Genomic DNA, 23,452 nt, shown 5'->3' with positions numbered 1-23,452 from the left:
TAGTATAATAATTTATATCGGCGGCTCACTCACTTACCACTCTAGAGGTACTTAGTAAGCTTATCCTGATATAGACTAGTTGATCGCTATAAGGAATTGTCCTTAAGAATCCTCTCGAGCGCTGATTTAGCTAGGAACGATATACTATCCGATAGTGATATATTTGATAGTATACGTAGGCGGTATTTCTCGAAAAGAGACTAGAGGCTCTGACGATATTCCTTTGTGTAGTCTTTTCCTATATTATCTAGGGCCCAATCACTTATTAAAAAGAACTCTATTTTATTAGACGGATCTAGGATCGTTCCAATAGTATAGAGATTACTTTTAATAAGGTCCGTTATACTATAGTACTTTGACAGTTTATCTTTTACAGCCTTAAGGGAGGAAAGTATAAGCTGTTTCTAGGCAACTCTCTTTCGACGAAGCTAATATATCGATCTTTCGAGATGATTAAAGAGCCTATTATAAATACTAAAGATAAGGTGAATACTCGAGTCATTAGTCTGGCAGACTAATATGGTGTATATGAAAAAGGGCTAGAGTATATGAAGTAGATAGTCAATCTACCGCTACCCCTCCGCATTTAATACAAAATGAGGTTGGTAATAGAGCGAATAGTACTTGTTAAAGGTAGTAGAAAGCCTTTTAGCCCAGCGGAGCATAAGAAACGTTAAATTCTACCGCGTACGAATATCTTAGATTAGAATAAGTTTTTGCCTATTAGACTCGAGTTTCAGAAATACTTCTTTACGTTAAGGACTTCTATTAATGAAAACCGTAAGGCCTCGAACCTATTATAATAGTTAGTGTATTAAATATATAGAATTCTATTCAAGAAAAGCCTACCTTATTTAGGGTATCGGTAATATCTTGCTTCTACTAGCGCGTACGTAGTGATCTAATACGATCCTCGGACTATTCTAATTTAGTATTATCATTTTTTAGCGAGGCCTTTATTTTACTAAGCAATTCAACTAGACTTAACTAGATGATATAAGCAAGATAGGGCACTTGAATAATCGTTAAATCCGTCTTTAGCTATAGTTTATAGATTGAATTATTAATCGTAGTAATAAGCGTCTTATTATTAGACGTATTATCAGTTATTACCGCTAGTATATAATCAGTGATTTAATGCTTCTATAGAATCTAGAGAACAATTTTGCTAAGATTTACGCTAGAATGAGTTCTAGAAAGTGGCTTAAACCTAAGGAGGACCTCGCGATATTCCTATTCCTTATCTAGGAAGTATCTTATGATAGCTATAAACGCGTCCTAGAATAGTAAAGTCTAATAGTTAAGTACGAGTGATAGCTTTACACTAGATAGAAGCGTTTGTAGTGTCTCCTATTGATACTATAGCACGAAACCCCGGAGGCGCTCGCGAATCACCTTTCTTAACGGAAAGCTAGGTAGTTCGGGTACTAGCCGTACGAAGGAAAAGAGGTCACGGAATTTTTAATACTCGACAAACAAAAAAGGTAAATTTAATATAGTGATTAGATCAAGAAGCATCTGCTTCTATACTTATTATGTAAAGGTAGGCGCTAGTCTTTTCTCGGCCTATAGGATAGTAAGTTTATCGTTAGTACTAATATAAGATTTAGACCCTATAGAATATACCGCGTTACTAAGTAGTTGTCGGATACTACTAGTACCCTTCTTCGGTAGCTACTTTCAGTACCTTAGCCTATCGAGATATTTCTGCATCGATAAAGTTCTAGTATGATTTGTAGCTAGATACGTGAGAACTATATAGCACTTATTATATATAACGCCTAGCTTACTATCTTTAGCATTTATAACTTATTAGAACCCTTTCTAGTACTCTACTCGACGGTTTGTTAGGTTCCTATCCTAGTTAATCCGCTTTAACTTGCTATAGCTAGTATTAAGCCACCACTTAACGAATTCCGCGGTTATTTCTAGCGCGTAAACAATAAATTCGTTAATACGATCGGGCTTAATTCGCGGTAGGGTACTTAGGGCCTAATAAGCCACGTAAGATCGATAGTCTAGAAGGTCTAGAACTAAATCAAGCTAGCTTTCGGATAGTAGTTAGCTCTAGTTGTCGCGCTAGGATAGGGAATCGTCGGGGAGAAGGTATTAGAGCGCGTCTAATAGTAAACCGTCTGTGGTATCGAAGCTAGACGACGTATAGGCGCCGGAGGGCTAAGATATAATAGATTTAGTAAACTAGTAGAGGGTATGATTACTAAGGAAGAGAATAAGAAACTTACTTATTCGTTCTTTCGAAAAGATACGCGATATTCTTAGGGGATCCGTTTGACCCTATTCTGCGTACTAGAATTGATCTATCGTCTTTTATATCTACCGACCTATATCTAATTGGCTATTATAGTAGATTATTTTAGAAGAGAACCTCGCTTACCCGTATAGAACCTAAAAGTTAACCTTATATATCCGTATAGAACCTAGAACTCAATCTAACTTACCCGCATAGAACCTAGAGGTTAACCTTAAGTTAGGAAAATCGTCTTATTTAAATGGCTAAGTCTAACGATAAGAATCTTTAGACTAGATTCACGATAGATATAGATAATTTGACCTAAACCCTTCGAGACAAATTTATAGAGGGAGGCATAACGATTTGTTTTATATAAAAATAAGGGGATTTTATATATATTTTAGTGGTTTTCTCGATAATATATAGTTCTGTTAGTCAAGATACATATAGGTTACAGTGTTCAAAGTATATATATCTGCATCTTTACATACAATTTCGCCGATGACCTCTACTAACCACCTACCACGTCGATATCATCGAATATTACTTATAATTTATCAGTGGCTTTGTCTTCTATTTACTTCTAAACAATTATTTCTTCATAATTCACCACGTTGACAGAGTAATCAGACGAACGCCGGCAGGTCAACAAAACAGCTGTAAAAATCCGAGATGAATCATCACTTTTATCCAGCCAAAAGAGGAAAAAAGTCAAAAAATTATACATATGCAGGTTCATGTAGGTTGATGAGGTTGAACCTCAACGACCCTCCTTGAGGTTAAGGTTAGGTCCAGGTTAAAAACTTTGGAACCTAACTTCAAGAGGTTAGGTTCAGGTTCTGAGATTTGGAACCTATGGGCGGTTCAAAGCCAGGTCTAGTCCCAATACCCCTAGGGAGGTAGTAGAGGAACGGGCTACGCCCGTTCGCTCATGGACGTTAATTAGAACAACAACAACAACAACAGCCAAGACCTTAGTGCAAATAGAACATTGAGCAAGCCGCATTGAAAAATAATGAGCAAGAAGGAAATGCTTGAATATGGTCCTGCATTCTGCCAGGTGTTATTAAATCATTCAAGATTAACTCATACTATATTATATGGCAGCTTAATACAGGTTGCATAATATTGCGACCCTCACCTTGATGCGGCTTGCTCAACGAATGCGGTAAAGCCTTGCCGGCGGGGCCAGGGAAGAGTCGGTCAAGTCGATTTCGAGAATTACTGTAATCTCTAAGCAGAAAATTAAAACTGTTCTCAAATGAGGGGCTGATGACCGATTCAATGTTAGTATGTGGCTTTCAAGATATATCGCCTAGTTGCGGGGGCAGGAGGTAGATGGGTACAGAAATATTTGGCCGCGATCTGAGCACACATCCCTCACATTTAGTCCGAAAACCATAGTGCCATTTTCCATCATCAATTCAAATAATGTCACACACGCTCTCCAAGATCAAACGGTGGTATCTTGATTGACATGTGCTTAGCACAACAAGATTCAGCTCCAATCAATGTGGTTCATTACGTATAATCTAGTTAAAAAGATAGAAACGATGCATTTTAGAATATCGTAAATTTTGATATTCCCGTTGAGGATAAAATAATATTGGAAACCAAACGTAAGGAGACTGCATCACAGTAGACTAATGGCAGATGGTACTCGGGCACAGACGCTGTGAGACTACAAACAGGACGCGCAAAGGCTTTGAAAAGCCAGGCCATCATAAATTGATGCTTAAAAAAGATTGATTGCATATTTTAGCCTGGAAGCCGGTATTTTTATTTGAAGTATTGCCAATAGGTAATTTACGAAACGCGGAATTCGGTTGTAGATGGTGGTCAGAACAGGATGCACTCCTTGTGAGGACCTTGCAAGCCCCGGATTTACATGTCGAATTATTTTGCCAATACAGTATCTACAGCTCAGTCGAGTTTCAAGTCAAGGTATGGTTGTTTCATATTGGCCCAAGAGAAATAATGGGACAGAACTTGTTCCATGTCTATTCACACATACACAATTTAACACGGCTTGCTCTACATAGTCCGTCTAAAAGCTGGAGATTGGAGCCACTTTAGTCCTGATTTGGGCGACCACCCTTCGGTAGCTGTAGCCTACCTCCAGCTCGGATGCATATCAGTCTTCACCTCGAAGCAGGCCCTAGAACGCCTCGTAGGCGCATCTGGGCTAGACGCAATTCGAGCATTCCGAGCTCCCTGTTTATTTAATATTTCGAAGTCTGGCAGCTTTCAGCGCCACATTTCCATTTATTACTCTGAGGTGGGTTACGTACATGGGTTGGCCAAGTGGGAGATCCAGGAAATAAAACACTTGCCCAGCAATAGATGCGGATGCGGCCCCGGCCCTTGGCGCATTTTGTGTCACTTGCGAGAGTATCATTTGCTCTGCATCTTGATTAGTGTTTAAACCTTCACAAATCCTTGGTGCCAGCCACAAACTACAAACAATGGTGACAAATTTGAAGGCATGGCTTTCAACAGGCCTCAGTTAGTTTAGGCACCCAGGGCCCTCCATTTTCTGCTACCAACTAGGTCTTTTAAGTAACTGGACAAGCCTAGAGGGCTATAAACTCCTCCCCTACCCCTTTTAATTACAGGATAATTTGTGGACCACTTAATAGTCGAGCAGGCCTTGCGCTCAAGGCAACCTCGGAATTTCTTTCTTTTTCGCAAGTCTACTTTTTTAAACGTCTGCGAGCTTCTCATTGATTTTTGACCAAGACCGTTTTGGTTCTCCTTTACATCATCTCAAATTCTATCCTTCCAAGCCCGATTGCCATGACGGGGATAAAACCTACCCCTGGCTGTTCAGACATTGGCCCCGAGTTTCAACGCCTGAAGGCCGTCAGGGAAATTTCTCTCAATGCAAAACTTGTGGCTTTTGTCGAAAAAGCTCATTCATCATTTCAGTCACGAGGACGTTTCAAGCAGCGGGATTGCTACAAGAGATCTCTCCTTCATTATGCCGCTATGGGGAACTGTACAAACCTCCTTCTATATCTTCTGCAAAGCAAGCCAGATGTTGATTCTCGTGACCAATGGGGGCGGACAGCACTCTCTTGGGCTGCCCAATATGGCTCATTGGCTGTAGCGAATATTCTACTGGAACAAGGGGCAAATCTCAATGCCTCGGATTATGAGGGTGGCACACCGTTGACATGGCTGATACACGCCGGCAACCCTGAAATGATAGACATAGCGGCTACCGAGGCTTACCTAAGAGAGAGGGGCGCGAAAGAAGTCAAATTGAGAGGGATCAAGTGGGCCTGGGTTTGGGTTTTGAGTTATTCTCGTTTACTCCGATACATTCGCCCGCGTATCTAAGGCCCCCTATGACATGGAGAATCCTGATTCTGTACTAAGGCAAAATGTATATCAGATGAACGTCATAGTTAGGGCAGCTGGAAAGCACTGTAGCGAGAGGTTGGGCCATCCGATGTCACACATGTTTTCTTTCTTTCGTGTGAATTTGGTCTTGTTGAAGTAGAGACAAAAAGCAAGCAAGTTTATTTGAGTATAATGGATATGCGGATATATATTTCATTAGTAAAAACCCTAGTCTTGCCTGGCAATACAGAGCTGTAGGGTAAGGGTACACGTACTCGTTTCCACTTTAGCCCGTAGGCGGGCCGGTACATTCGACCCCGAACTGCCTATTACAGGGCTTTGAGTTCATGATCATTCGTACTGCCATATTCTCGGCTGTTTCAAGTAGCACAAGTCTTGGAACCATTTTTTAGTATGGCAAATGCCCCGAGCGATATTTGGGAGCAAGATAAGACGACATATTGATTGTCTATTTTATTGAAGCTATAACTAAAAGTAAGCCATCTTGTTATGTAATAAATATGATATCATAATGTCCTAGTGCTGACTCCGCGTACTAGTGACTATGCCACGGCTCTCCGTGGTAGGGTAGTATGCAGTTTTAGAGCCAGTCTAATTCTTCGAGGTGAACCACAATGGTAGAGATTTGGTAGATTCTCCATAAGTCTTGGCATTAACCAAGTAAACACACGATCCTTCTCCCACGCGCTTCGAACGAGTTACTGTATAGAGATGGCATTAATAATATGCACTTCTTGATATTCTAACCACGGCAGAGGTCTACCGTATTCAAAGGACAGATATAGCTTTCTTACTCACGAGCACGCATGTCCATGGTATCGCTGGCATAATCAACAAATACGTTGGAGCGGTGTCACTTTAATCGATGCATAATTATCTTTCAAGTAAAGTAACGTTCAATGTGAATGAGCCAACCCAAAGAGCTTTGTCCTTAGCAAGCTCGACGGGTTTGGTTAGGCAGCGTGAGGTGGGTGCTATTATTTTGTACATCAGACAAATCCCGGTGACGTTCCATTGTATTTCATGTGGAAAAGGGTTCTTCTCGATCTAGGGGGTAGTGTGCCTTTATGGGCACCGCAGTGCGGTCTTTGCCAGTTCATTCAAAAAGTACTGCGTTCTCATCCCATCACTTAATCGGCGCTTCTTAGCATTCTTCATCTTCTTCACACCATGACAGAATAGAAGTCGCTCTCTGTTTGGTCCCTTTGCCTTGTTGTAATGCACTGAGGTTCGATGGACTCGGAGTAAGAGCGACTTCAGGAGGACTATAAGGACTATAATAAATATACCCACTGGATCATTTCCTTCTCAACCAGTAGGCAAACCTTCAGAGAGCATACAGAGCAGCCCATATATAATTGAAAACAAGAGATGCTCCATTTCCTTAACCCAGAAGGCGAGAAGCTAAAGTTCTACTATAACAAACCCGAGGGAAAAGCTTGGATGGTCTTCCTTTTGATCGAGGCCCGTGTTGCACCTCTCCTCGTCGCACCATTACTCCTCAGGTAATCTATTGTAGCTGCTTGATTCGGGCCCCTACCCGTCTGTATCAGCCATGACAAGGGTGTTGTATACATATCGTCCATGGAATTGATCTCCGCTCCATTGTCCAGCAAAATCTTCACCGCACGCAATGCGCTGTATTGCGCGGCCCAGGAGAGTGGCGTCCGCTTGTTCTGGTCGAGGTCATCCTGTGCTGTCCCGTCTTGGAGGAGATAACGAAGGAGCTCGACACAGTCACCCATTGCAGCATAGTGAATGAGAGACCTTTTGGAAGGCCCTCGTTTGTTGTATATACCTTGGTATTTGAGTGTTGCCTGTGCATCGTGAAGAAACGCCATGACGTCTTCATCAAAGCATATCTCTCTAATGCCTTTTAGGTGTTGAAATTCACCACCAATGACAGTCATGGAGCGAGGAGGAATTACCATAGTGATTGTAGGTAAGCCGAGAAGACCACGAGAAGACCGTATGAAGAGATAACTCTCTGATTTGGTCGCTAGGGAAGCGGAAAGATGGGAATTTCTATATATGCCGGGATCGTCCGCTTTATATAGCAAGTGTCCAAAATGTACACTACTCTCATATGCTAGAATGGGCCAGTGCGGAATAGTCGATTGCATAGTCGACGGATATTATCAGTTTGTATGATTTTTTTTTTGCCTGCACTAGGTAGACTTTTTTTTATCTTTAACGATGTATCAAGTCACTTAGGATTGGCAACCCGAATTCAAATTCAAGGTTATAGATTCGGTATTTAAAAAAGGAGGGTGCTAGAAAAACAATAAAATAAGGCCTATCTTTTCCTTCGGTCGCTTTTTAGTGTGAGTATCAAGCCTGATGAACAAAATAACTGGTCTGATATCGAAGTTCTAGCCATGGTCTGGAGCCTGTACATCAGTGGTGCCCAAAAGTGGGGCCTGATATTATTATATGCTTTTATTGGTGACCTCACGCAGTCAAGAGGAGCAAGAAGAGTGTAGTTTGGCCATAACGGGTCACCTGTCGCTGCGGTCGTAGACCGTAGCGTCAGATAGGGCCCGTTCGCGCTCCCCTTGTAGGGAGGCAATATGTCTGTATTGTAGTGGATTCTATATACAGAGGGAAGGCGGGAGGGACAAAATCAAGACTTGACTGCGTGAGAGATGACGAGCTACCTGCAGAGGCAAGCAACTGACTCGTGAGGCAGTTGTAGGAGGAAGAGGCCCTCAGTAATGTCGGTGTAGATATCACGTGAGGCTACGGGCATTGTGAGGCAACCCCAATAAAACTACTCCCTTTACACCGCATATAAGTTGTGAACATTTGTCCGTTTATATCAAGTTATGACTATCGGCGGGCTAAGGAGTTGAGGCGAGGTTTCCCGAATGTTTCTAGCAATGATCGGGCTTCCAGAATTTCGTACATTTTGCTGATGGCCATTCAATTCTGGGGCTAATAGATTGTTAGGATTTATAGAGAGTTCAGCAAGATTGAGCCGGAAGAACTATCTGCTCAAGGCCCTTTCATAATCACTTGCAAGTTGCAAATACTGGCTGCAATCCTTCTTGTTCTGGTCAGTTCGTCTGTGAGCGACCCAATGTTAGATTACCTGATAGTGTCTACAGTTTCCACTCTAAAACCGTAGAATGAGATTACAGCGTGCCGTGCGATTCTACCCTTCACCTGACATCACCCCTGCAACAACCCTGACGTACTAATAGCGCAAAACGAGCAGAACAATTGACACGAGTCTTACACAATGGTGAGGGATTTTAGTACAAGCGAACTATCAGAACGATTGATGGAAATATCGTGAATCTTGTAGCAATATTGGAGGGAGATGTGCGTGAACTAACTACGTAATTTGCTGGACCTTGACTACATACTATCTACATGTACACATCACGCATCAGAAATCCTGTGGGAATCAAGCAATGTCTCTCGCCGCCAGGAGATGAGATGAAGCTCGCGGGGTAAGCCACCATAAACTGCATAGTGTCACCGCTATATTATTTTAGAGGATCCCAACTGATTCTGGCATGCTCCGAATGCCAAAGCCCAGTGGTCACGAAACGACAGATTTAGGAATGTAGAAATATGACAAGGTTCAAAACATGAAGTGTTTAGGTCCAAACACGAAATCAATTCCAATCTTGATACCAGAGATAAATATTGCGTGGGGAACATGAGGATATGAATGTAATTTCTGGAGGGCAGATAGTTTCACAATAAAACTCACAACAAAAGCACGGCATAGGGCCGTAGTAAACGATCCATTATTATGCAAGCTCGGTTTTTCTACAGTTCCTCTTCTTGGTCTTCTCTCTGGTTACCTAGGCGCTGGGAACCCATCTGCTGGTTGTGACCCTGTTGAGTCTGGGGTTGCTGGTAAGACCCAAAGAGAGAATTTTGCGCGGTCTGCTGGGCGGGGTGCTGGTTAGATCCGAAGAGAGATCCTTGGGCAGGTTGCTGCATCTGAGGTTGCCGGTTAGACCCATAGAGAGACTTTTGCGCAGTCTGCTGGTTGTATCCAAGAAGAGATGGTTGTGGAGTTGTGGGAAGTCCAAATTCAGGAAGCTGCGAAGAATTTTCGCCAGACTTTAAACTTAGGCCAGACAAGCCTGAAATAGCATCTTTCAAAGCAACATTAGAATCACAAGTCAAAACTTCTGAAATGAGTCTATCGGCTTCTTGTGCCGAGATAATCTTTTTGAGGGCCGATCGCGAGAGGCCAACCTCCTTTAAGGGGGGATTTCCATTGGGACCTTCATAAAAGAAACCAACTAGCGTGAAAGGAAGCCCATCATGCATGGGATCTACCTCACCAACAGCTACCCAATTTAGGCCGTATGTGCCACCAAACTGCGTTCGAATGAGGTTGCGAAGGCTTATCAGTGCCTCATCCCCTCGAAGGGTGTCAGGGACTCCGGCAGACCTGGCTCCATCAATAGCGAGCTGGCCCCCAGTAGCAGAGCTTGACATAAGACGTATTCTACCCCTACCGTCCTCGACTACGAAGCGCGCACCCATGATGCCAAGTTGTTGGATCATACGTATCCTCTCTCCAGTTGATGTGTACCCGGGACTAATCGAACGTACAACCTGTCGAGGTGCCAAAGCGATTGTTCTTTTATTGCTGCCAGTAGAGACATGTTGTAGCTGACGGCCTGCTTGGTTCGAGCCAGCGTAAGAAGTCGACACTTGGTTTGATTGAGGTTGTGAAGCTGATGGGTGAAAGCTGCCCGTCGCCTTTTGAAGATGTGTAAGATCGGCCCACTCTTTTGGATAATGAAATTGGTCGCAGTACTTTTTAATCACCTGCATCTGAGAAGGTACCAGCTCCGGTGACAGAAAAATGGGTCTCCATGACCCCAAAAGTTCCGTATAGCGGATGATGCCGAGTTCGGGGTCTTTCTTCATTTGAAGATTTCCATGTTTTATTTTCTTGTTGATTTCATCGAGTACTTCAGCCGGCTTTCGGATTTCCTCAGGAACAGGTCCTTGGTGAATATTGACAGTGGGGTTATTCTGAAGGCCAACGTAAAGTAACCCTATGTGCTGTGTAGCTTCCTCGTGGGCGGCTTTGTGATATGAACATAGGTCCTCCTCAACATGTGGCTGGGACGCAGATCCTCCGAATAGGGGGGTCGTCAGGTTGTCAGGTTGTCAGGTTGTCAGGTCGTAATTTACTAGTTGCTCCTAGTAGGTCATAGTAGGGGGGTAGTAGTAGGGTGTAATTACTAATAGAAGGTAATAAAGATAAATTACGACCGAGCGAGCTGTCAGGTTGTTAGGTGTGGCTAACTAGTAACGTACTTAGAGTTACTAGTAAACTTGGAGCTACTAGTAAAACGTCCCTAACAAACTGTCGCTCGTATTTTATCGGACACCTAACAGCCCGCCGGTTTGATATATAAATTACCTTATAGCTCCCTTTAGATTATAGGTATTACTAGCTATTACTAGTAGAGTACCCGTATTAGTATTACACCCTCTAGGTTGTAATACTAGTTATTACTAGTAATAACTAATTAACTAAAGCTGTTAGGTATATTTCGTATATTATAAGTAAAATATAATAATGTTTATTATAGATTTATACCTACTACTAGTTATTACTAGATAGCTATAGGTATTGTCGAATATAGTATAATTAAAATTCTACTAGCAGCTACTAGTAATAAGAAATATATCAAATTATAGATATTTATAAGCTAATGCTATAAATATCAGAGATACTAGTTTCTAATAACAATATATAGTTTTAGGCTACTACTAGTATTACTAGTAGTGACCGGTCGTTATTAACTATTACTAATAGTACCCTCTTCGACGAGGGATACTCGGAGTACTTGTACTAGACCGGCGGTAGCTATTACCTAAGAGGAATAATAGCCCGAGTAGGCGGCTAGTTATAATTAGTTTTCTTTATTTCTTTTTTATTAAAATTGAAAATGATATAGACCAATGAAGCCCTTTGACGTTCTGACCAATTATTACTAGGAGTTAGTGGTTAATAGAAGTTATAATTAAAAATGATATGGCTTAATAGAGCCCTTTGACGTTCTAACCAATTATTACTAGGAGTTAGTGGTTAATAGAAGTTATAATTAAAAATGATATGGCTTAATGGAGCCCTTTGATCCTTTGATATGTATATTTCTCGTTAGCTACCGAGTATCATATGGCTCAATAAAGCCCTTTGACGTTCTAACCAATTATTACTAGGAGTTAGTGGTTAATGGAAGTTATAATTAAAAATGATATGGCTTAATGGAGCCCTTTGATCCTTTGATATGTATATTTCTCGTTAGCCACCGAGTATTATATGGCTCAATAAAGCCCTTTGACGTTCTGACCAATTATTACTAGGAGTTAGTAGTTAATGGAAGTTATAATTAAAAATGATATGGCTTAATGGAGCCCTTTGATCCTTTGATATATATATTTCTCGTTAGCTACCGAGTATTATATAGCTTAATAAAGCCCTTTAACGTTCTGACCAATTATTACTAGGAGTTAGTAGTTAATAGAAGTTATAATTAAAAATGATATGGCTTAATAGAGCCCTTTGATCCTTTGATATGTGTTGGCGGATCGAGAACAGGCAGTTGTGGAGAAGTAATATTGATTGAAACTGGAAACTGGAGAACTGGGGAGAAAAGAGAAGAGAGAGAGAACTACAGAGAGAGATGCAGATATGGAGACATGGAGTGGGGCGAACATGCAAACATGCAAACATCAACCACTAGCCTGACAAAACAGGCAGCCATACAGGTCACATGACCAGAGGCTCCAACACCCCCCCTCAGGTTAGTAATCCTCCTCAGACAAGACAGGCGCTCTTCCCTACCCCCCCCGTAGAGAATAACAAAACAATCACTTCTTCTTTGAAGATTTGGAATCCTTCTCCGTACGCTCCGCACGCGCCTTCGCGTAGCACCAGATATTAGAGAACGGCTCCCATCCTTTAGAAACAAAATCTTCAAGCAGATAGAAACAAGTCTTAGCAGGGTGGCCCTCGGCACCACAGTGAGCACATTTAGCACCATTGATATATTGCGGCTGCTGATCACGTTAACGCTTAGCCCAATCATCAATGTCCTGACCTTTCGAAGGTGCTCCACGTAGCTGCTCCTCGGGTTCCTCTTCGACTTCTTTATCATTATCTTCTTTATCATCTTCTTTATTAAACGGCTTCCGGTAGTCGTTTCTACGTCCAATACGGCCTCTACGACCGCGCTGTCCACGTCCGCCGTGAGAAGAAGAACCACGAGATCGAGATACCTTAGCCGTCGAAATCGTTTCGTCCGCTTCCGTAATCGAGTTCGCTTCAATCGCGAGTTCTTTATAATATTCACCAAAGTCATCTATCGTGATTTCCGTAGGAACTTGACGTTTTAAAGTATCGAGAGTAAAGTTCACGCTCGGGAGTTCGCCACGAAGCGCGTCGAGAATAACGTAGAGTGCCGTAAAAGGGTGCGGCGCTACTCCGTAACGTCCGAGGACGTTAAACTAACTCTAATATGCCATAACGTAATCCTTTACCGTAGAGAAGTTGTCACGTTTTAACTTAGCGAATTTCAAAGCTTCTAAACCAACGTTCATAACTTTATTATCACCGCTCACAATCCGGGTAATTTCCTTTATTAAGTCGTCGGCGTATTCCGGGAATTGTTAAATCGAGCCTTCGAGAGTCGTAGTAATCTTATTATCAATCCTCGAGGAAATCTAGCTAAGAATAGACACCGACTAGTAGAACTAGGTATCGTACGTCGGGTCGTCTTCCGCCGGCTTCGGAATATTAAAATTCACTACGTTCTCGATTCGAATCATCCGTAAACCATTCGTAATTTCGCGCTTCTAGCGTATAAAGTTTAATCCATCAACCTTTAAAACACATATCTTCGGGTATTGCACGTTAGTAACCGCTTTTAAGCGAGTTCCTTAGGTAACGGGAAGTCCCGGAGTCGGTTGGGTAGATCGGTCCGGTACGGGTAGCTGTCGGGAGCTCTCACCCCGCAAACCAGAGTTTGACTTATCAGTCATTTTGACAAATCAGGTTGCTTCAAGCGAACAGTCGCGAGTAGAACAAAGAGAAGTTTCGAAGACGTCAACGGTCGCTACTAGCGAACAATCGCGAGCGAGAAAAGTAAGGTCTTCGAAGAACCAGGGGTTACTTCTAGCGGACAAATCGCGAGCAAAACAAAGAATAAAGTGGGTCGCTTCAAGCGGACAAATCGCAAGCGAGACAAACAAGACAAATAGGGTTGCTACTAGCGAACAATCGCGAGTAAAGTGTGGGGTAAAAGTGGGTCCGTGAAAACTCTACAGATCAATCACGTGATGTCGTCACACAAATAACGTCACCAAAACAAAGACACCAGTCTCACCACTTCGAGAACTGATGGAGTCTTAGTAAGAAGAACAAAGGGCTCAGAACCTGTTGGCGGATCGAGAACAGGCAGTTGTGGAGAAGTAATATTGATTGAAACTGGAAACTGGAGAACTGGGGAGAAAAGAGAAGAGAGAGAGAACTACAGAGAGAGATGCAGATATGGAGACATGGAGTGGGGCGAACATGCAAACATGCAAACATCAACCACTAGCCTGACAAAACAGGCAGCCATACAGGTCACATGACCAGAGGCTCCAACAATATGTATATTTCTTGTTAGCTACCGAGTATCATATGGCTCAATGAAGCCCTTTGACGTTCTAACCAATTATTACTAGGAGTTAGTGGTTAATAGAAGTTATAATTAAAAATGATATAGCTTAATAAAGCCCTTTGACGTTCTGACTAATTATTACTAGGAGTTAGTGGTTAATAGAAGTTATAATTAAAAATGATATAGCTTAATAGAGCCCTTTGATCCTCTTTAATATCTATATTTCTCGTCAGCTACCGAGTATTACAAATTATTTTTAGATCGAATATAATAGTAATATAATAATAATAATTATTATATAAAATCACTTATCCTAATTTATAGAAGCGACTATCTATATCTAGTTACTACTATATATTACCGGTTGCTACTAGATATACCTAGAATAGTAAAGTTTCCGAGGGGATACTAGTAGCAGAGTAATCGACGGGGTAGACGCCTAGATAAATAGATATAAGTTGAAGATTTTAGTTATTACTCTATATAACTATAAGTTACTAATATCATTTAGTCGCCGAGTTCGAATCTACAAATATTCGCGATATAAAAAGTATAGATAGCTAATCCGAAACGCTATTATTATAAGTTAATCTTCTATAATAATATTATTAGTTATTACTAGTTATTACTAATAGCGACTGATTTAGACGATTCCTACCTATTATACCTTATACCCCTACTACGGTTATATTCCTAAAGGGAAAGGAAAAGCCGCTAGTATCCGGAAGCATATTAGAAATAAGTATATTGTTAGTAATTACTATATACTTACTAGCTATAACTAGGGTATTACTAGTAAGAAACTAACTATATCTATAGGTAAAGAATAGAGATCGCTATAGTAACCTCGAAGTTGCCGTAGGAGTCCTAGGGGGCGGTTAGGAGTAAGTTATTACTATTAGTAACTACTTATAATTAATCATTACTAATTGTTACTACTTCCTAGGTCTAATCGTAAAGCTTTTACTAGCGATAACGCGGATAGCGATCAAGGATCTACCGGTTCCGATAATTCTAACGACGATAGTAGCGTTGGTCCTAGCCCTACGACGAAGGCCGCTACTACTACTAAGGCCGCTAGTAGTAAGGCCGCTGGTAGTAAGGCCGCTGGTAGTAAGGCCGCTGGTGGTAAGGCCGCTGGTGGTAAGGCCGCTAGTAGTAAGGCCGCTAGTGGTAAGGCCCCTGCCGGTAAGGCCCCTGCCGGTAAGGCCCCTGCCGGAAAAGCCCCTACTAGAAAAGCCCCTGCCGGTAAGGCCCCTACCGGTAAGGCCCCTACCGGTAAGGCCCCTACTAGTATAGGCCCTGCCGGCAAAGCTCCTGCTGGTATAGGCCCTGCCGGTAAAGCTCCTACTAGTGTAGGCCCTACCGGTAAGGCCCCTGCCGGTAAGGCCCCTGCCGGTAAAGGTAAGGGAAAAGCCGTAGCTATCGGTAATAGTGATAGTGCGGGTGATAGTGATGGTAATGGTGATGGTAATAGTGATGGTGATGGTGATAGTAGTAGTGATAGCGATAGCGATAACGAAGAGCAAGGGGAAGAGGAAGAGGAAGACGATAACGATACCTAGTTATTATTAGTAATATCGGGCGATAACTAGTTATAACCGTAAATAGTTAGTAGATATTTGTTTTATATTTTATATATTCGTTTTATATCGTTATAGTTTCTTTAAGTTATATACTACCGCTAACTACTAAGAATAGAATAGGGCTAATTATAAAATCTTATAAAGAATTATAATATAAGTACTACTAGTAATAACTAATAATAACTAGATATAACAACTAATAACTCTAATCCTATAAAGTATATCTCCCTTCTCTTTCACTAATCTATCTGTTTAATCTTCTTAGTTATACTCTTTATCTAGGCCTAGAAGCTAGCTTAGCTTTCTTATACCTACTATAGTAGTTACTCTTTAGTAGGTGCTTCTTCTTATAACTAGGTATTACTAGTAGTTACTAGTGACTAGGTATCACTAGTAGTTACTAGTGACTAATTATTAGGATCACTTATACTTATAGTAATATATAATCGGGTATACTTAATTAGGCGAGTAGAGGCTAGAAACTATTAGTAATATCTAGTAATAAATAAGAATTATAACTAACCTTTAGTAGGAACTATACTAGATTTCTTCTTTTAAGGGGTCTTTATACTTACTTATGCCTTTCCTTTTATAGACTTTTTAATCGTAGTAGTTATTTGCTGTTAAGGGCTATTAGTAATAGTCTTATCTACTAGTAGTAGTTAGTAATAGATACTAATAATAGATAGTAATTAGTAATAGGATTTATTATCTTACTCTTCCTCTTCTTTATATTTCGAACTATCGGAGTAGGAGATATAATAGTAAGATTATCTTTATTATCGGTAACTAGTAATTATTAGTAATCACTAGGTATTTATACCTATAGATAATTATATATACTAATAATTAGAGTTTTGCGGTTTACCCGAGATATTAGGGTTAACGAGGTAGATATAGGACGTATACCTATACTAATAAAGTGCCTTACGTCTTTTAATGTCTATTTATTATATAGGCGGGCCCTAATATTATTAGTTATTATAGATAATCACTAATTATTACTAGGTATTAAACTTACGATTAAATCGCTTAGAATAGGGAAAGGTAGGTTCTAGTCTCCCTATTAATATATACGTATAATACCTCTAAAAGATTAGTATTAGGTAGGTATTAGCGGTAGCGATTAGTCGGTATCTTTAATATAAAGCAATTTAATCCTATAAGAATCTATAGTATCGCTTTATTAGTAGCCTATATTATAACTCCGGGTAATAGGGAATAACGTAGTATATCTAGAATTATCTATACCTTATTAGTAGAAGCTATAAGTAACCGAGTTATTATAGTAAATACTAGTAGTCTACGGAATTTTTTAATTAATCTATAGAAATAGACGTAATAGAAGATAATAATATACTAGATTTATTTTCGCTAATCTCCGAACTAGGCTATAGTAGGCTATTCCGCGAGAAAATATCCGAATCCTAAAGTAATTATTAGTAATATATAATAAAGACTAGATATTCCTAGTTAGAAGTGAAATATTTACCTACCGCCTACTTCGGGTATATATCCGTAATAATAGCTTTAATACTAGTACTATCTAGATAGTACTAGTAGAGCTTTAAGACGGCTCTTACCTTAATAAGTAGAAAGAGTATCTAGAACAGACGGTAATATACCTCTATAGAGTCCGAATTTATAAAAACACGGGCTAATATATATACTATATAAATATATTAGTATAGGCTAGTAACTACTAATAATAGAAGGGAATTATTAGTAGTTACCGCGATTAAGAATAATATCCTTTAATCTAAATATAACCTCTATAATCAGTCTATTAATACGCTTAAACGTTATATCTATCTAGAAGAATTTAACCTAGGTAAAATACTTAGCCTATTTACTAGTAAAATAGATAATCCGTAGATTCACCCTATTATTATAGAACTCTTAGATATAGGTATTATCGGGGTTAGACTTATAATACGTAAGATACTCGAAGAGGGTAGCTAGTAATAGTATAGTTAGTAATAGGTCGTTATTACCGGTAATAACTAATAATTACTACGAATCCTAGTCCTAGTAATATTCTATAGGACCTTCTTCTTTATAATCTACGCCTTAATTAGGTCTCGGTTCCTAAGTAATATATATAACTACGTAATCGATATTATATCTCGCTCTCTTAGGAAGTCCTTAATAACCTTTGATCGAATAAAGCTAGCTATATTATTTAATTAGTAACTACTAGTAATTACTAGAGATTACTAGTAGGATAATACTTACTAGCCGTTAAGCCGCGAAGGTCTATCTTTCTAAGTAATCCCTAAACGTTGCCTTTAATAGCTATAGGTATATAGTATAGAAGAGGGGGTAGATAGGTATATTTACCCTAAGATATAAAAATCATATATAGTATAGCCGATAGATCCTTCGGTACTAGAAATATAAAGCTTATATCGTATAAAAGCAGGATCGATTCCCCTTCTAACTTATAAAAAGCTATTATAACCATTAGCTACTAGTAGGGACTAGTAATAATATAATAAAAATAGGGACTTACGATAAAACTTCGCCCGCGACCTCGCTATTCCGAGGTATACGTACTTATTTATAGCGTTAACTAGTAGGGGCGCCGTTCCCTTATATAATAAGCGGAGATAATTACTATTAATACCGCTTATAAGAGAGAGTATATATCTAAAGTACTCTTTTCTATTATTATATCGCTACTTAGAATACCCGACTAGAGGATATTGCTATAAATATAGATTAGTAATAACTAGTAATAACTAGTTATAGCTAGTTATAATTACTTATATAGTTTTCTAATTGCCTTATAACTATCCTACCCCCTTAGTACTATATTCTATATTTATATATATAACGCCGACGAAGTCCCTTAAAATACTACTAAGTCTACTCTTAGGTCCGGTTCTTATTAGTATACTATTAGCGATTACGAGTAATCGACTCCTATTAAAGCTCGATTTGTTCTAGTAGCCTCCCGGTAATAGCTATATAATTAAAGATATTCCGAAGAGCTTCTAGTAACTTCCGGTATATACGAGTACTAGAGTAGGTCTAGGTTTTAAAGTTATATTTAATACCACCTAATTCTAGATAGATCTTTTCGCTATACTACGCCCTATTATTATTTGCTCGGGTATTCTTACTATATTATATATTAGAATAGAGCTAACTAGTAGTATCTAGTAATAGATATACTACGTTAATAATATACGCGAATCCCTCGGCGTTACTACGAGGATACTCTAGTAGATATAACGAATAGAGAACGTATCGGGTAGTTCGAAATAACAATTTTCCGCTAGTAATAATCTAGAATCCTTAGTTATAATCGGAAATAACCTAGGAGAGCTCGGAGCTATTAATCGCGATCGGTAGGTCGTCGGAGTATTTAGATTCGTCGAGATACGAGGAATAGTCGCTAGTATCGTAGATCTTATAGATCTTAGATCGATTAGTTAGTAGAATCAAAGGGTTATCGACCTAGTTAGCCGTAAGGGTAGCTATTAATAACTAGAGAGACGTAGTAAGAAAATATTAATAAGTAACGAAGTAGAACGAGGAAATAGGAAGAGAAGTAGATTATTATAACTATAAGTTAATAATAAGATAAGATAAGATAGGGTACTAACTACTAGTAGGAGTATAGTTATTACTAGTAGTAAATAAGAATATAGGAACTAGTAGGCTTAATATATACTACTAAGAGATATATATATCTTAGTTACTACTAACTAATTAGATATAAATATATAGAATAATTAGGTATATAATCTTTAGGTCGCTAGTAATTACTAGTAACTAAGCGTAGCTAGTAGTAGCTTACCTATAATTTATAGAAATCCGTAATAAAAATTACATTACTATAATCTTCTTAATTAAGAGCTCTAAAAAAATCTATAATATATTAGGTAACCTCTAAGAATTTATAGTAATTATTAATTATATTACCCCTTATAAGAGTTGCCTATATATATAATAATCCGGTTTACTCCCTTAAAAATAGTCCTCTCGCTTATTTTCTTTTCTCTTCTTCTTCTCTCCTATATTCACCTATATACTAGTATATCCCCCCCTTCCTCCTTACTCCTAATTGTTACTAGTTATTACTCCCTATTATAAGGGAGTATATAATCGGAATATAACTTTCCTTTATCTAGGTCTAGTATCTAGGCTATTTATAGAGTTATATAATATATACGATACGAGATAATTAGCCGAGTAGACTATTAATTATAATCTAGGTTTAAGCTAATATATAGTTTGAATTTCTAGTTCGTCCTACTAGTAGTTACTACTAATTACTAACTATTACTAGTAAAGGCAATTACTCGTTATATATCTTACTACCCCTTCTACAACTATTCTCCGTAAGTCCCTTTATTACCCTTTTTACTAGTTGCTACTAGTAGCTAATAGTCGTTTCTAGTAGCAATAGATCCGGAAAGACCTTTAGGTAGTTTCACTCTAGTAGTACGATTAGAAAGTATATTAAAGAAAGCTACTATATAAGTTATTATCAATTTACCTTTATCCTACTAGTTATTATTAGTAGTTACTAACTACTACTAGGGCACTAAAGGGTTTATCGGTATATATATCCTAAGTAATAGGGTTCTAGAAAGAGAACGCGTTTTGTAAGTTACGACTAGTTATTCGCTTAGTTATTACTAGTAGTTACTAATAGTTACTAGTACTCCTAACGAAACTCCTACTAAGGAAGACTTAGACGCCGAAATTAATAATACCTCTTAAGCCAAAGAGGATTTAGATAGAGTTACTAGTAGTAACTAGGAGGAAACCCTATCCGCTTCTAAATCCCCTACTACTACTAGTAGTATAGAAAAGACTACCGCTAAGAAGTAAGTAACTAATTGCTACTTATTACTACCCTTAGTAACTACTAATTACTAGTAGCCCCTACTCCTTCTACCGGTCTACCTATAAGACTAAGTATAATCCTACTAAGGTTACTCGTTATATATAAGTTTAATAATTTAATTACTATCCGCTATTAGTTATTACTAGTAAATTTCTAATATATATAAGTCTAGGATACGCTAAATAAGTTTTTCGCCCTATTATTCCTAGATACTACTAGCGATTACTAGTATTATATCCCTCCGGAGGTTGCTTAATTTTTATTTTCTTACGTTTAATATACTTTAATATTATAGGTTACCTTGCTTATTACCTAGTATCTACTATAGTTTATTTAGTACCTAATATATAGTATAATATAAATCTTCTATAAGTCCCTAGTTATAGCCGGTAACTACTATTTAACTAATCGTAATTCTTATAATATAATATTAGAAATATAACTAATAATAAGTAGCTATTACTAGATATTACTAGTAAAAATAAAATTCTCTTTAATCCTTCGATATAGAATACGTATTACTTAATTCTTTATATTAATTAATAGCAATACGTTGCCTTTAGATATTATTTAAAATATACTTATTACTACCTTTTATTACTACTACTACCGGGAGTTACTAGTAGTAGCCTAAAACTATATATTATTATTAGAAACTAATATCTCTGATATTTATAGTATTAGCTTATAAATATCTATAATTTGATATATTTCTTATTACTAGTAGCTACTAGTAGAATTTTAATTATACTATGTTCGATAATACCTATAGCTATCTAGTAATAACTAGTAGTAGGTATAAATCTATAATAAACATTATTATATTTCACTTATAATATACGAAACACACCTAATAGCTTTAGTTAATTAGTTATTACTAGTAATAACTAGTATTACAACCTAGAGGGTGTAATCCTAATACGGGTACTCTACTAGTAATAGCTAGTAATACCTATAATCTAAAGGGAGCTGTAAGGTAATTTATGTATCAAACCGGCGGGCTATCAGGTGTCCGATAAAATACGAGCGACAGTTTGTTAGGGACGTTTTACTAGTAGCTCCAAGTTTACTAGTAACTCCAAGTGCGTTACTAGTTAGCCACACCTGACAACCTGACAGCTCGCTCGGTCGTAATTTATCTTTATTACCTTCTATTAGTAATTACACCCTACTACTACCCCCCTACTATGACCTACTAGGAGCAACTAGTAAATTACGACCTGACAACCTGACAACCTGACAACCTGACGACTACTGCGCCGGATCCTCCTCCCTGAAAGAAATGGTGGTTCTTGTTTACCTGCCCAGGAAAGAGTTTTTCAAGCTCCGCTCCGGCCCATTGTACCCCTTGAAACTAATTAGCACGATATTTCGACGTCTATTGTTCAATGGTTCTCACTTTGGAAGGCTTTTTCGGCGTCTGCCTTGTCTGAGGTCGGCACCCTATCAGGGTGCAGAATAGCCATCAGTTGCTTGTAATTAAGATTGCAGTTATCGGGAATATTCCTTTCCCAAGCATGTCGAATTGTATTTGGGTCATCTGGGGCACTGAGGATATCTGTAATCATACACCGACGGTCCGAATCGCTGGGCTTGTATGGCTCCCCTATATCGTATATGTCTATGTCGCCTGTTAAACCCCCGATAGGGAAGATACTTGGTCGCTTGTCGCCGAAGGAGCGGGTGGCTGGGCCTGCCCTAGTGGAACCGCCGGCTGGGTTTCCTCTGGAGGTACGGGTAGCTGGGCGTACCCTGGATCAATAGAGGCATGCCCTTTCTCTGGCGGGGCTTCGAGCTGGGCCTGCCCTGGTGGAACCGTAGCCTGGGTTTCCTCTAGAGGTACGGGTAGCTGGCCGTACCCTGAATTAATAGAGGCATGCCCTTTCTCTGGCGGGGCTTCGAGCTGGGCCTGCCCTGGTGGAACCGTAGCCTAGGATGGCTTTAGTGAAGCTGGACCCCCGCCGATCCTTCGGCAACATTAGCCCCTAACGTAGAACGCTTAGGTGTGAGACACTGACCATGTTTATTAGTATAGGTATTAGAAACCCCTCTATTGCTCTATAGTGTAGATATGATGATAGAAACACTATTTGTTATTTAATTCGGGCAATATTACTTGTTTAATCGGTTCTAGCATTTAATATATTAGCTATATATATATCTTCGATAGATAATAAATCGGGCGAAGTATTCTCTTTAAATAGGGTTGTATTATATCTATACCTTAAATTATAGCGAAAGGGTGGAACGGGCACTTGAATAAGTTTTCTTTTTTGAGGTTTAACTTTTGAGATATATAATCGCGGTTTATAAGATAAGAAGGGTAGAGATAAACCGTTTTATATCTTAGAAAGTCTAGCTAGTATAATAAAGTAGGTTTTAAATCCGGATAAAATCAAACGCCCTCTTTATTAAACTTTTACTAGAGAAGTATTAATACGTAGTAATCTGAGGTTCTAACGATCTCCTATATCTTAGCTCTCAATTCGCGTATTATTTGACGCGAATGCGCTTAACTTACCTATAAATCTAACCCTATATATAATACGGACTGGTTTAAAATGTGTTGACTAACCATACTATTAATACTTTATATACCGTTTCAATCCGTAGCAATAAGAAAAGCTTAATCTCTAAATGAGACCTCGACTTTTTGTCGGGATGCTTATTAGAAGCACCGAATAGAACACGTAGCCGTCAGTAGCTTTTTAGAGCGTATTAGATTAGTGGTCTA

The 23,452-nt window shown here is 39.0% G+C and overlaps 5 protein-coding genes across 5 annotated transcripts; 1 reads left to right on the top strand and 4 right to left on the bottom strand.

The window, feature by feature from the left end:
* Positions 1-572: 572 nt before the first annotated feature.
* N7516_000642 (uncharacterized protein) lies at positions 573-1,411 on the bottom strand (the record flags this gene model as incomplete). Its single annotated transcript, XM_057213364.1, has 4 exons — positions 573-680; positions 755-794; positions 1,180-1,244; positions 1,361-1,411. Coding segments are annotated over 4 exons (264 nt in total), but the record flags the coding sequence as incomplete, so codon positions are not given.
* A 5,621-nt stretch (positions 1,412-7,032) lies between these two features.
* Positions 7,033-7,548, bottom strand: N7516_000641 (ankyrin repeat domain-containing protein; the record flags this gene model as incomplete). Its single annotated transcript, XM_057213363.1, has 1 exon — positions 7,033-7,548. One exon carries the CDS (start codon positions 7,546-7,548, stop codon positions 7,033-7,035), a length of 516 nt encoding a protein of 171 aa, XP_057075246.1.
* A 1,849-nt stretch (positions 7,549-9,397) lies between these two features.
* On the bottom strand, positions 9,398-10,129 carry N7516_000640 (putative glutamine rich protein; the record flags this gene model as incomplete). The annotated part of the gene is made up of 1 exon (XM_057213362.1): positions 9,398-10,129. The coding sequence occupies one exon, from the start codon at positions 10,127-10,129 to the stop codon at positions 9,398-9,400; it is 732 nt and encodes a 243-aa protein (XP_057075245.1).
* A 1,887-nt stretch (positions 10,130-12,016) lies between these two features.
* Positions 12,017-15,836, top strand: N7516_000639 (uncharacterized protein; the record flags this gene model as incomplete). Its single annotated transcript, XM_057213361.1, has 3 exons — positions 12,017-12,052; positions 14,919-15,013; positions 15,218-15,836. The coding sequence occupies 3 exons, from the start codon at positions 12,017-12,019 to the stop codon at positions 15,834-15,836; spliced, it is 750 nt and encodes a 249-aa protein (XP_057075244.1).
* A 6,267-nt stretch (positions 15,837-22,103) lies between these two features.
* On the bottom strand, positions 22,104-22,739 carry N7516_000638 (uncharacterized protein; the record flags this gene model as incomplete). The annotated part of the gene is made up of 3 exons (XM_057213360.1): positions 22,104-22,443; positions 22,470-22,632; positions 22,709-22,739. 3 exons carry the CDS (start codon positions 22,737-22,739, stop codon positions 22,104-22,106), a joined length of 534 nt encoding a protein of 177 aa, XP_057075243.1.
* Positions 22,740-23,452: the final 713 nt, after the last annotated feature.

This window comes from Penicillium verrucosum, assembly GCF_028828655.1.
Source record: "Penicillium verrucosum strain IBT 35672 chromosome Unknown utg000001l_segment0_segment0, whole genome shotgun sequence".
NCBI lineage: Eukaryota > Fungi > Ascomycota > Eurotiomycetes > Eurotiales > Aspergillaceae > Penicillium > Penicillium verrucosum.
This window is presented reverse-complemented; position numbering and strand designations above follow the sequence as displayed.